Source organism: Lipotes vexillifer, unplaced genomic scaffold, assembly GCF_000442215.2.
Source record: "Lipotes vexillifer unplaced genomic scaffold, Lipotes_vexillifer_v1.1 scaffold691, whole genome shotgun sequence".
In the NCBI taxonomy this organism is placed as follows: Eukaryota; Metazoa; Chordata; class Mammalia; order Artiodactyla; family Lipotidae; genus Lipotes; species Lipotes vexillifer.
In genome coordinates, this window is record NW_006788040.1 from 4,127,403 (window position 1) to 4,139,735 (window position 12,333).

Sequence of the window (12,333 nt, forward strand, 5' to 3'; positions counted from 1 at the left end):
GATATATTTCAGCTTCATTTGACTTGCAAAGACTGCAAAGTTATCAGGTATGTGACGAGTTTATGCTATTGTTTAGTGTGGAAAATACTTCTTAAAGGATGGATTCATGATTTGATAACAGAAAAACAGCTTCTGAGGGTCAGCCTAGTTAGGAGTATTTTCGGAGTAGTTAGTCCCTGAAATATGTTATCTTTAGCCTACTTTGCTATTGGAAAGGTGTTTTTTATTTGGAGATGATTTTAAATTTACAAAACAGGTGCAAACATAAAAATAGTAAAGAGCACTAGTATTGTTAACATTTTACCCTATGCTTTATCGTTTGCAGGGGGCGTGTGTGTGTGTGTGTGCGTGCGTGCAATTTTAGATACTGCGTTTAAAAAGATAAAGTATTTTTTACACTAATTATTTTAACCTCCTAGTTATATATACCGAAAATTGCACTTGATAATAGAATTGTTTTGTTCTCTACATGGTAACATCTGAAAACTTCAGTGTAATGTATCTTATTTTCGATCTAAAGTTGCTGATTTATTCTAATTGCTAAATAGATAAATTTTGAAATTATTCCCTAATTGGCTAAAAGTATTGTGAACCATTTTTGAGCTTGCTATAATAATGTCATAACAAAACAAAAAGAACTTCTTTAAACATATTCTTTGAGAAGGACAACCATAAAGCTTTGGTGGAAAAAGTGGAATAAAACCCCATTCCTGGAAGAGAATGACTGCCATTTTACTTTAATAAATTGTCAATCTCAGAAGAGATTTTATTAGTCTAAAAAAAATAGGTTTTCCACATGTCCAGCTTTCTTCTTCTTGACATTTTGCACCATTGGCTAAAATTTGTTGGACATGTTTTGTTATTATAAATTATAAACATTAGACCACCTTAGTGCTTTTTTTTTTTTTTTTTTTTTTTGCGGTATGCAGGCCTCTCACTGTTGTGGCCTCTCCCGTTGCGGAGCACAGGCTCAGCGGCCATGGCTCACAGGCCTAGCTGCTCTGCGGCATGTGCGATCCTCCCGGACCGGGGCACGAACCCATGTCCCCTGCATCGGCAGGCGGACTCTCAACCAGTACGCCACCAGGGAAGCCCTCTAGTGCTTTTTTTTTTTTTGCGATACGCGGGCCTCTCACTGTTGTGGCCTCTCTCATTGCGGAGCACAGGCTTCGGACGCGCAGGCTCAGCAGCCATGGCTCACGGGCCTAGTTGCTCCGCGGCATGTGGGATCCTCCCAGACTGGGGCACGAACCCGTGTCCCCCGCATCGGCAGGCTCCGGATGCGCCACTGCGCCACCAGGGAAGCCCTCTAGTGCTTTTTTGACTGTATTATCATTTCACTGTGAATAGGCACTCTTGAAATGGTGGCTATCCTTAGGTTTCATTGTCAGCTGTCTTCTGATTACATTTGTACTTGTTTGGCTTTACAAAGGTGTCAGTTCTCAACCTTTGAGCAGTGTCAAGAGTGGCTGAAAAGACTGAACAATGCAGTCCGACCACCTGCTAAAATAGAAGACCTCTTCTCATTTGCATACCATGCTTGGTGCATGGAGGTCTACGCCAGTGAAAAAGAGCAACATGGAGACCTGTGCAGGCCAGGTAGGCCTTTCTAAAACGTTCAGATGGTGACTTCATTGAAATACTGCTTGAGATATCCGTAACATGAAATGGGACTCCTTAGCATTCGTGTATTTAATCAGTGTACTTTCATGGAGCACGTAGCATTTGCCCATCATTCTTCTAAGATCAGTGGAAGATGTTTCCTACCTTTCAGGGGGAAGGAAAGAACACTAGACTTGGTATCACAATTACTGGGCCTGACTAAAAACACCTAGGGTATGGGTATTAGGGAAGCCCAGTGGAAGGGAGCCACGAGCGTTATATACATGTTTGCGAAGACTTCACGTTTGAAGTGGCTTTTGAGTAGACTTTGAAGGTTGAATAAGAGTTCATTGATAACAGACTGGGGAAAAGAACTTTAGACAGAGCAAGTAGCATGAACAAAGGTACAGAAGTGTGAGGTTAGGCCACAGAATAATGGATTACAAAATGGCTTTTTGCTGTCTTTGAATTTCAAGTCATGGATTACCTTTTGTCACCCCTTTCATCTCACAGATGATGAGACACAGGTCCAGCGAGGCCAGGTGACTTTTCTCAGGGCAAATAAAGAAGTTGGGCCTATACTGGAACCCAGGCTTCCTGACTCCTCATGAAATCTTTGTCACACTCACTGTCTGTCTCCCTCAAAAATGGCGTTGACCAAGTTCATGCTGTTTCTCTGTGTGTAGTTTTCTATAAATTGTACGTTGCCGTAAATAGAACTTTGCTGGTCCAGCACCGAATCTTTAATGTGTCCAGCTTGGAAGCAATGTCTTGAATTCCTAAGCAGTGAAACGTTGTGAGCTTCCTTCCAATAAAGTTTACTCTACAGACGTTTTCCTTTAAACCTCAATTTTCAGTCCTGAACCTTCAATATTAACAATTCTGCCCTGGGTTGTTTTAAGCATTGGAGGCTAATCTAGCAATGCTTGGATCCCTTTGTTTCCTGGCTCATTCACTGGTTAAAGCTTTTGGTTCATATATTTAATTAAGTTATAGCAAACACAAACATATTTTTAAAGATGCTTTAATATGTACTTTTGTTTGACCCTCATGACCTTGTCAAACAGGCAAGATAGGCTGGTGTTTCTGTTTTGGGAGCCAAAGAAACGGAGTCTCAGAGTAAAGCCTGTTGCCAAGTCCAACTGCTAGGCACTGACAGAGCCAGGACTTGAACCCAGTTCTCAGCTATTGGGAGCTGACTGTATGGGGTGCTGTGGATACAGAGATGAAAAACAGAGGCACCTGTCCTTGTGGAGCCTCAGGGAAAGCTCCAGAAATCCAAGCTTCCCACAAGGCTGGTCAGCCAGTGGAACCCAAAGTCGTTCACAAGAGTCACCCACACCGACCTTGGAAGGTGACGAGAATGTGCCTTAGCTGTCTCTCACTTCACTCTCTTATCCATTGCATCTTTCTTTTTCCTTCTTTATATGAGATGCCATTGTATTTTAATTTTTTTTGTTTATGGCTCTTTTCAAGTTTTTTTAGTTTTTAAAAAAGTAACGTTTACATGCAATGAAATGCACAAATCTTACATGTATATTTGCTAAGGTTTTAGCCATTATATCTTATTTATTAGATTTTTAATCTCAACCATCTCCTAGGATAATGAAGTTATTGAGTGTATCTTGCTGTATTATGTTATATAAGAACTTTGATTTGTTTAAGGCTCTTAACTCCAAAAGGCATTCCCTAGTTTTGGGTTGCCAGTGTTTAGTTAACAAGGCTTGAATTTCTCCTAACCTGTTTCTCTTACAACCACAGACTGAAAATTCCTCATCTTTAGATGATTCCTTATTCCCTTGATAATTTAGTTTCTTTAGGATTTGAGTCAACTCTTAGAATATTCCTAAGATGCATCAGATCAAAATTTCACTCCTGTCTGTTAATTATAGATGGCTTTGTCCTGAGCTGAGATGACTTTGGTCCCCAGGTCTTTCCCTTCTTGAAGATGTTTGGTATTCGTTGGCCACCAGGACATCCAATTTCCTGTCTTTTCATGGGTTTGTGATGGATGGAGGCATTTGGGGGTTAGAATACTGATTTATGAACTAGAAAACCTGAATTCAAACCTGTACTCTACCATTTAATTTTTAAAATAATACTGGGCAAGCCATTTATTCTCTCTGTACTTTAGTTTCTTTTGTTCTTCAAAGTGAGACTTTTTTTTCTTCCTGCCCAAGCTGATCTGGATATTCTGAAGATCAAATCTGTTAATGCTGGAGAGTTCAATTCAGTAAATGTTTGAGTGCCTCCTATGTGCCATGCTTGTGAATACATTTTGGAAATTATGAATATACAAGACAGTGCCATTGTAACTGATTGGAACTTACTCTATGAGTAAAGGTTGTATTTTCTTTTCAATATATACATTCCACACTGAAGTCAACCTGCTACAACTCACATGCAATCTTACTGTACTTCAGTGACTTGTTTGAGTGTGTGTATATATGTATGGCTTTTTCCTTTTATATATTTTCACTGTGGAGTACAGGGGAAAACCTGCTTTTAAAAAATACTGTGGTGGCATTTTCTTTTTGTGTGTGTGTGTGGTACGCAGGCCTCTCACTGTTGCGGCCTCTCCCGTTGCGGAGCACAGGCTCCGGATGCGCAGGCTCAGCGGCCATGGCTCACGGGCCCAGCCGCTCTGTGGCATGTGGGATCTTCCCGGACCGGGGCACGAACCTGTGTCCCCTGCATCAGCAGGCGGACTCTCAACCACTGCGCCACCAGGGAAGCCCCTGTGGTGGCATTTTTAAAGCCAGTCAACCTAGTTCTTTCGTCTCCACCCAGTGTCATTGAGTGTTGGTGGTGGCTGCAGCATTACTTACCAATTACGAGCAGACCAGACAACCACATTCTTATAAGTCATCTTTATGTAAGACAGCACTTGAGATATTTCAGAGTCATGCCATTCTGTAATCTGTCCCAACACATGAGACCACAAGCATAGACTCTGAAGGGTGGGAGTTAGTTTAGTCTTTCAGAAGTTAATAAAACTTTTTATGGATTCTTCTCTGCCTAGCCTGTTAAGAGTAGAATGTGTCAGAGAGGGGGGAAATGGGAAAATTACATCATTACCCTGTATTCATATAAATCGTAGTTTCTGACTGTTGAACCTGTCATAGTTAAGCCAGCCATACTGTGGCCACAGCTCTAAGTCTTAATCTGCTTTGGAGGAAGTCACCACATTGCTGTTGGAGTTCATTGTAAAACTCTTGACTCTGCTCTTAGCCCCTTTCAAACTCTAAATAAGAATGGCCTGGACTTCCCTGGTGGTACAGTGGTTAAGAATCTGCCTGCCAATGCAGGGGACACAGGTTTGAGCCCTGGTCTGGGAAGATCCCACATGCCGCAGAGCAACTCAGCCTGTGCACCACAACTACTAAGCCTGCGCTCTAGAGCTCGTGCGCCACAACTGCTGAAGCCCGTGTGCCTAGAGCCCATGCTCCGCAAACAGAGAAGCCACTGCAATGAGAAGACTGCGCACCTCAACAAAGAGTAGCTCCCGCTCGCCACAACTAGAGAAAACCTGCACACAGCACCAAAGACCCAATGCAGCAAAAAATAAAAAAAAATAAAAAATGAACAGGAGAAAATTTTTTTTTTTAAAAAAAGAATGGACTAAAGCTTAAAGCTTCTCTCCCATATGCTCAACATCCTTCTCATTTTAGCTGCCTTCTTGGTGACTGTTCTGTACTTCAGCATTAATCTGGAGTTCTGACAGATGACTGGGCAATTCAGTTGCTATTTTAGTAGCATCAGACCCACATCTCTGACCTCTCTTCTATGATATACCCATTAAGCACATTCTGATTAACTATGAGTAGCATGACTCTGGGTCATATACTGTTGTGCAGCTGCCTGTTTCGTATAAAGTAAAAGCCCTGTCTAGGAACATCTTAAAAACCCAGAAAGCAGCAGAGTCCGTTTTCTGAGTTTAAATGCGGTCCAGTAAGTGTACATCTAGATGACTATACTGGGACCTTTGCTCATAGAAAAGAAGGATTCTTTCCTCCGTATTTGAAAATCTGGGAGGGCTAGTTATCACCTTCTCTGACTCTGATACTGTTCTTCCTCACAGTAAGGGCCTGGCCCTTCTATCCCAGGCCTTTAAGTTATGTATAATTGTAGGCTTGAATACTCAGAATCACTGGGAAGCTAGGCTTTTGGGGGGAAGTTTTTTTTAGACTGCTGGTTGACACTGTGGTTATGATAGAGGGATTTACTGCTTTAAAATTTTTTCATTCCCATTAAAATAAGAATTGCTAGACTGTTTGTAGTATAAGAAATACAAAATGTTAAAAAGGGACAGATCCTCATTTGGGGGTGGGGGAGGCACACAGGAAAGGTTGAAATGGAAATACAAAGCTAAACAAATAAATTGGGGTATTACAGCATATCTAATGTTGAATCAGTGGAGACATGAGAATTCTGAGAGGGGAGTTCTTAAGGGAAATCCAGCAATATATGTGCTTGGCATGCACTTTTCTGGCAGAATAAACACAAGTGAACTTCTAACACAATTTATCAAAAGCCAGTTGAATTACTCATGTATGTAAGGTCTGCTGCTAAATTTTTTTTTCAAGCAGTGGTTTTCAAACTAGGTTGTGATCCACCAGTAGGTCATGAAATCAAAGTTTTAAGAAATGAAATATGAAATGAAAATTCAGGATAGAAAATATCAATGTATCACACACATAGTAAGGGTGGGTATTTTGTGAAACTTTTAAAAAATAAATATGTTGTATTGAATTGTGATGCAAAACATTCTTATTGTGGGTTGTGATGGTCAATTTCAAAGTTGAAGTTGATGAAGTCACTGCTTTAGAGGATACAAAGATAATTAAAACTCTTCTCAAGGAACTTGAAACAACAGATTTTCTGTGCTCAGTATTCAGTGCATATTTCTTTGTGTGTAGCTCAGAATTTCATGCCGGGGATGATAATTCTAAGCCCTTTCTTGGGCAATTGTTCTATGTAGAAAACTGCCTGAGGAGGAGGGGAAGGAGGTGGAAGAGGAGGAGGTGGGAGAGGAGTGGGGGGAAGGAGGAGGAGGAGGTTCTTGTTATTTTGCCAGTGATTATTTTAAAGTTATAGAAGATCCTATTTAGAGTATGTGTTTAAGATAGAGGTACTAATGTAAATGACCATTAATTAAAATACCTTTACCTTTTGCAAAGACTTAGAGCTGTATCCTAGGTTTGGGAAAATCTTGTCATTAATTAATGAACTTGGAAGTTGCCATAGTTCTTAGAGCTTTTATATTGGGATTAAAAGTGAAAGATTCCCTGTGTAGAATTATTGTTGGTCACCATTCCTTGCAATTTGTAGACAACACTCCAATTCAGATAGCTTTTTCCTATTTGGAAGATTATATTGCTTTTAAAACTTTTCCAAAATGGGATAGATTCAGTTGATTATTTCTTCCTGCATTTCTGAACCTCACCTTTTTATAGCTCTCCTTCAGGAAACATACAATACTTAGTTTAAGCTCAAGAAAAGCAGTTTAAATGGGAAGTAGTTTTATAGACTTGTCCTTCATTCAAGTAATTGCTATTTCGTATTCTGAAGCTCTTCTCCCTGGGAGAGCAAAGCTTTGATCACCAGTGCTGGCTGGTTTTTTTTGTTTTTTTTTTTCTGGGTACGTGGGCCTCCCACTGCTGTGGCCTCTCCCGTTGCGGAGCAGGCTCCGGACATGCAGGCTCAGCGGCTATGGCTCACGGGCCCAGCCGCTCTGCGGCATGTAGGATCCTCCCAGACCGGGGCACAAACCCGTGTCCCCTGCACCGGCAGGCGGACCCTCAACCACCACACCACCAGGGAAGCCCAGTGCTGGCTGTTTTATATAAGCTTTTGTTACTGTAGTTTCTCCCAGCCCCCACCAGTATTTATTTTACAACCTATAATACTATATGTTAGAGGTACTGCTTAATGGTTTGTTTTGTTGTTGTTGTTTATTTGTTTTTTATAAAATTACTGCTCTAGGACTGTTTTCAAGGAAGGAAGTTATTTCAGATTTAATGACTTTTATGTTCGGTTCATTTCTGCCTTTGTTGCTAGCTGTCTTGAAGAAGCAGCCAAATTCATTAGGGCAAATGTAGGCAGGTTATACTTGTTTGGGTGGATGTTCTTACAAATGCTCAGTACTGTAGTTACTAGTGTGGTGTTTCTTGAGATTTCTGGGTACTGGCAATTAAAAGTCCGTGATCTTTTAACTGCAATTCTGTAATCTGTAAGGTTCTGAAAATCAAAAGATTTTTATTTTATTTGGTAGTTTGACTTGATCTGAACTATTTGTTGCTTTTTTTATCCCATTTAGTGTGAATTATCCATGCATTTCACTGTAATGATGTTAGTGTTTGGTTAATGCTGTTGTTATCATTAACCCAGTATTATTATACATGCACACCTTAAAATCCAGAAAATTCAGGTTCTGAAATCTGGCCCAAAGTGTTTCTCATGAGGAGTTATAGGTCTATACTACTATTCTTGATGAACTTGTTGATTTTATTTCTTATGTATACCATCAGTCTCAGTGTGGAAATGGGAAAGTAGCCAGTATAGGGATAAGAACGTGGGTTTTGAGATGAGACAGACTTGCCATAATAATCACCTCAGTCTCAGTTTTGTCCTCTGTAAAGTGAGCCCAGTGATACTACTCTCAAATTTGATAGTAGTGATTAGATAATATTCTTTTTTTGTTTTTTAGTTTATTTTTAATTGAAGAGATAATACTAATTCTTAATTAAAATCAAAATTAATTTCTTCATTTCTTCTTATAGTCTTATCCTGGCAGGAGATTTTTTAAACTAAATATGTTATTTATACAATACCTTTTTAAAAATAACTGAGCAGGGTAGCAATGCTTTCATTCCACCTGTTGTGGAAAATCATATTCATTTCGTCCTTTCTCCTATCTGTCTGTGGTTCCTAGGGGAGCACGTAACATCAAGGTTTAAAAACGAAGTGGAGCGGATGGGTTTTGATATGAACAACGCCTGGAGGATTTCCAACATCAATGAAAAGTACAAGTAAGTTGTATTTGATCCCTGTGGACTGTGTTTCATGGCCACTGCCTTTGCAAGAAACCCCAATTCTCATGTGGCAGAACATTTGAATTTAGACTTTTTCTTTGAAATGAAGTTTTATTTATTAAATCTAAATGCCTCATCTTCAGCGTACTTCTTGAGCCTTCTGTTCCCATTGCTATCACTGGAGTGGAAAGAGATCCTTACTTATAGTAGGATCCTGGAACCTTCCTTTCTGTCCCCTCCTATTCTTCCTGGCACATGCATGTCTAGATAATATTGTGCTTACCTGTAGACAGGGAGTTTCTATTGTTCTCATCACTGCTTGACATCACATTAGAGATAAGATTAGTGATCTCAGAAGCAGTGATAAAACACTTAGGAGTTGGTTTTTACTGTAATTTTACTCCAGATCCTATGAAATAGGCTACCGTATTATTCTCTAATTTGTTGATCTAAAACTAATGTCACAGCTATGATCACTTAACCATTAAATATTAATGTAACCATTATTAAATATTTCCCATGACCTATTTCCCTAAAAGGTATAAGAACTTTGGTAGGGGAGGGCAGTTAACTACTGTGATTTTGGTGATCCAAATTTCTATAAAACAAAAGAAAATTGTCCAGAATTTTAAAATTAACATATCCTTCTCCTCTTAAGTTTCCCTGCAGCAATTGGAGGCCTTAATCACTCTGTTGTCCTTCCAGCTGCCTCAAATTATGATAGGTATTTTCCTGGACTGTTTGTGGGTAGCCACCGGAGCATTTCATTTTTTGTTGGAAAAACAACAGCTAATTACTACACACAGCTCTTAACCATGGACCTTGGCCAAGGAGGTGGTGTGAAGAATCAGGAGCTACAGACGTGTCATACCTTTGCCTGTTCATCAGTGGCAGGTCAAATTAGAGAATTGAGGTGGAGAGAGGAGGGGGGTCCTCAGGGAGCCTGAGGCTGCCACAGGCTTTGCTCACATGTAACCCACCTTTCCTATACTGGAAACTGCTTATCTACAAGTGAGAAGCTCATACTTGCTGAAGAGCTGACTACTAGGTAATGTAATCCTTAGAGAACAAGGAATATAGTGATCCAGAATATTGGGTGAAGTAAAACAAAGCCTGAATTAAGCTAAGCTTGTTGAGAAAAAATTTTTGAGTTCAAAAGCTAGTGGTTTTCAGAAATCTCTTTTTAATATGGATTTTAAAAATTAACTTCTTTGAGTCCACTATTTCCACTTCAGAACCAGCCTTCAGGACATTGAAAAGTTCTTCGTACTACAAAGGAAGAATAAGAGCCAAATTTACTCTTAAGTTTGAAAGAAGATAAAAGGAACAAGACTTATGGTTAGAGTGTTCATTTATAATCTGTGTCCTAGGTTATTTTTAGGAGTTTGTAGATAGGTATTAGGAAGTTTGTGGAGCTACTTTTGGTCAGTCTCCATTCTCCTGGTTAGGCTTTTGAATTCCTGATACTTAATCTGGAAATTGAGAATAAGAGAGAGAGATTTAGTGCAGAATGATCAGATCCCTCAGTTCCTAAGCAGTTTGTATTTTTCTGCCTCTTCACCTAATGCATAGAGTAGGTAGGCCATGGTGGTAGTGGAGGACGAGGAGCAGTTTGTATATTTTTGGATTTGGATTAAATGTCTTATTGCCTTCACTATTGAGAAGGAATATTGGGTTTCCCAGAGAGAGACATGTCTTGTAAGTAAAAAACCTATCAGAAATAATGCTTTCTAGGGCACCAGCTGGACTAGTTATGTGCCTACTAGTATTTTCCCTAATGAAAACAGTTTTTCTTATGCAACATGGTAAATCAACTATAATATAAAATAAAAGTTAAATTTGAAAACAAGAAAAACAGCTTTTTTTCCCCTTGAGTGTAATTTATTCTGAAGTATGTTTTATAGAAATTATGATTAATAGCATATTCACATTACTAATTTGGCTTAATGGAGCTACGATTATGTATGCAGATGGGGCTGACCCATAGTGCTCTATCTATATCCATGGCTGCACCTGTTACCTATAATTAGGACACCCTGTTTGATTCACATCAAAGAATATGTTAGTAATCCTATGAGGTCTCTGGAAACTTGAAATTGTGGGCTCTGGCCCTTCTTCTCATGTTTCCCTGAAAGACTGAGGGTCTGGTAGAGGTAACACAGACTTCCACCTCTGCAGTTGGACTGGGCATTTGTGTAGTTAGAAATGACCCACATATTGGTTACAACAGTTACAATGGAGTAACTGCCTCTCAACTCCCCTTTTTACACTGATAGTTAAGATCGCCAGATTTCCAAAAGGCAGCATCAAGTGGAACAATCCAAGATAGTATCATTTGACATATACATAAGTAAACACTTAAGGCAACCCATTCTGCTGAGCAGGCCAAGACTCAGGTAATGCTCCTCATTGCCGTTTAACTGGCTCTGGGGTAGCTTGATCGACATCCTTCTGCTGGCTCACTCATGTCTCTCCCTCTTCTCCCCTCCTTCTCTGTCTTCTTCCCTTCTCCCTCTTCCTCACCTTCCCTGTTAGGCTGTGTGGTAGCTATCCACAGGAGCTCATAGTGCCTGCTTGGATCACTGACAAAGAACTAGAAAGTGTCGCAAGCTTCAGGTCCTGGAAGCGCATCCCCGCCGTCGTCTACAGGTAAGTAAGCCTGGCCAGACCCAGCCTGGTCTGGTGCTACTGCCCACTGCATGTGGTCTGCTGCTTCTGTTGCTGCTAACCTGGGGGTGGTGGTGGGGGGTGGTTCAGGGAACTTTCCAGGTTATTCTGTACTTGCTTATTGCTGAAGCTGCTCATCCATTCATATACCAGTAATTCATCTGGAACACTACCTGATGATTCAGTTGACACTGAAAAAATTTTAATAGAAAAGTGGCTGGACTTGCTATTTTAAGATCCTTCTGACATTCTGTGGGAAGATAATATGCTCATTGCATTTAGCTTCAGATGTTGGCCTTTGGATTGAGAGAGATGAATCCTAGAAAGTACGAATTGGGATGTAGATTTGAGTCATTTGTGATTGTCTTTGTGGTTGAAACTTCGACAGATGGAAGAGGTCTGCTTTGAGAGGGAGCATTTAGAGAAGAAGGCTAGGGCTTGGCTGGATAGATACTATCAGAGATCAAAGGCAGGAGAGTCAAGGGAGGCAGGTCCTAGAAGGGGGTGGTGGTGTGGTGACAAACACAGGTTTTAGAATTCAGGTTTTCTCTCTGACACGCCTTGCTGTGGCACCTTGAGTAAGTCCCCTAACTGACCTCGGCCCATTCCCAATTAGTAAAATGGGAATGATGTTCTTACTTCACAGGTATGCTGCAACATCTGAATGAAGCACTGGGCTTCCTAAGCAATGTCTGGAGTAGGTTGTATTCCTGAGGGCTGCTTTTATAATTCAGTGAATAGCTAGCTCAGTTCTCACAGAATTATGTTAAATTTTTAAGAAGTCATTCCCTCTTATTTTGGAACAGTTTCAGATGTCCTTGTAATATCACATTCTCCATTTCATTTTTCCAGTTTGCAGACATTATGGACTCTCCTTGAATTCGGGCCAAACCAGTGAGGTTTAGTTAGAAACTCATGCCAGGAGGCAGTTCATTGAAATACTGAGGTTGGAAGAAGGGGTTTATTTCCTTATGGAATTCCCACTGAGGTAACCAGCTTGTTTAGCCCATGGAAGGCAGATTCTGATGCC

At 40.3% G+C, this 12,333-nt stretch overlaps 1 protein-coding gene across 1 annotated transcript in view; it reads left to right on the forward strand.

The window, feature by feature from the left end:
• Positions 1-12,333, forward strand: part of MTMR3 (myotubularin related protein 3) — a 144,781-nt gene that overhangs the window by 110,007 nt on the left and 22,441 nt on the right. The window contains 4 exon segments of the mRNA XM_007461183.1: positions 1-47; positions 1,433-1,599; positions 8,537-8,633; positions 11,172-11,285. The exon segment at positions 1-47 is cut by the window's left edge and continues 12 nt beyond it. Coding sequence (XP_007461245.1) covers positions 1-47; positions 1,433-1,599; positions 8,537-8,633; positions 11,172-11,285 — 425 coding nt within the window.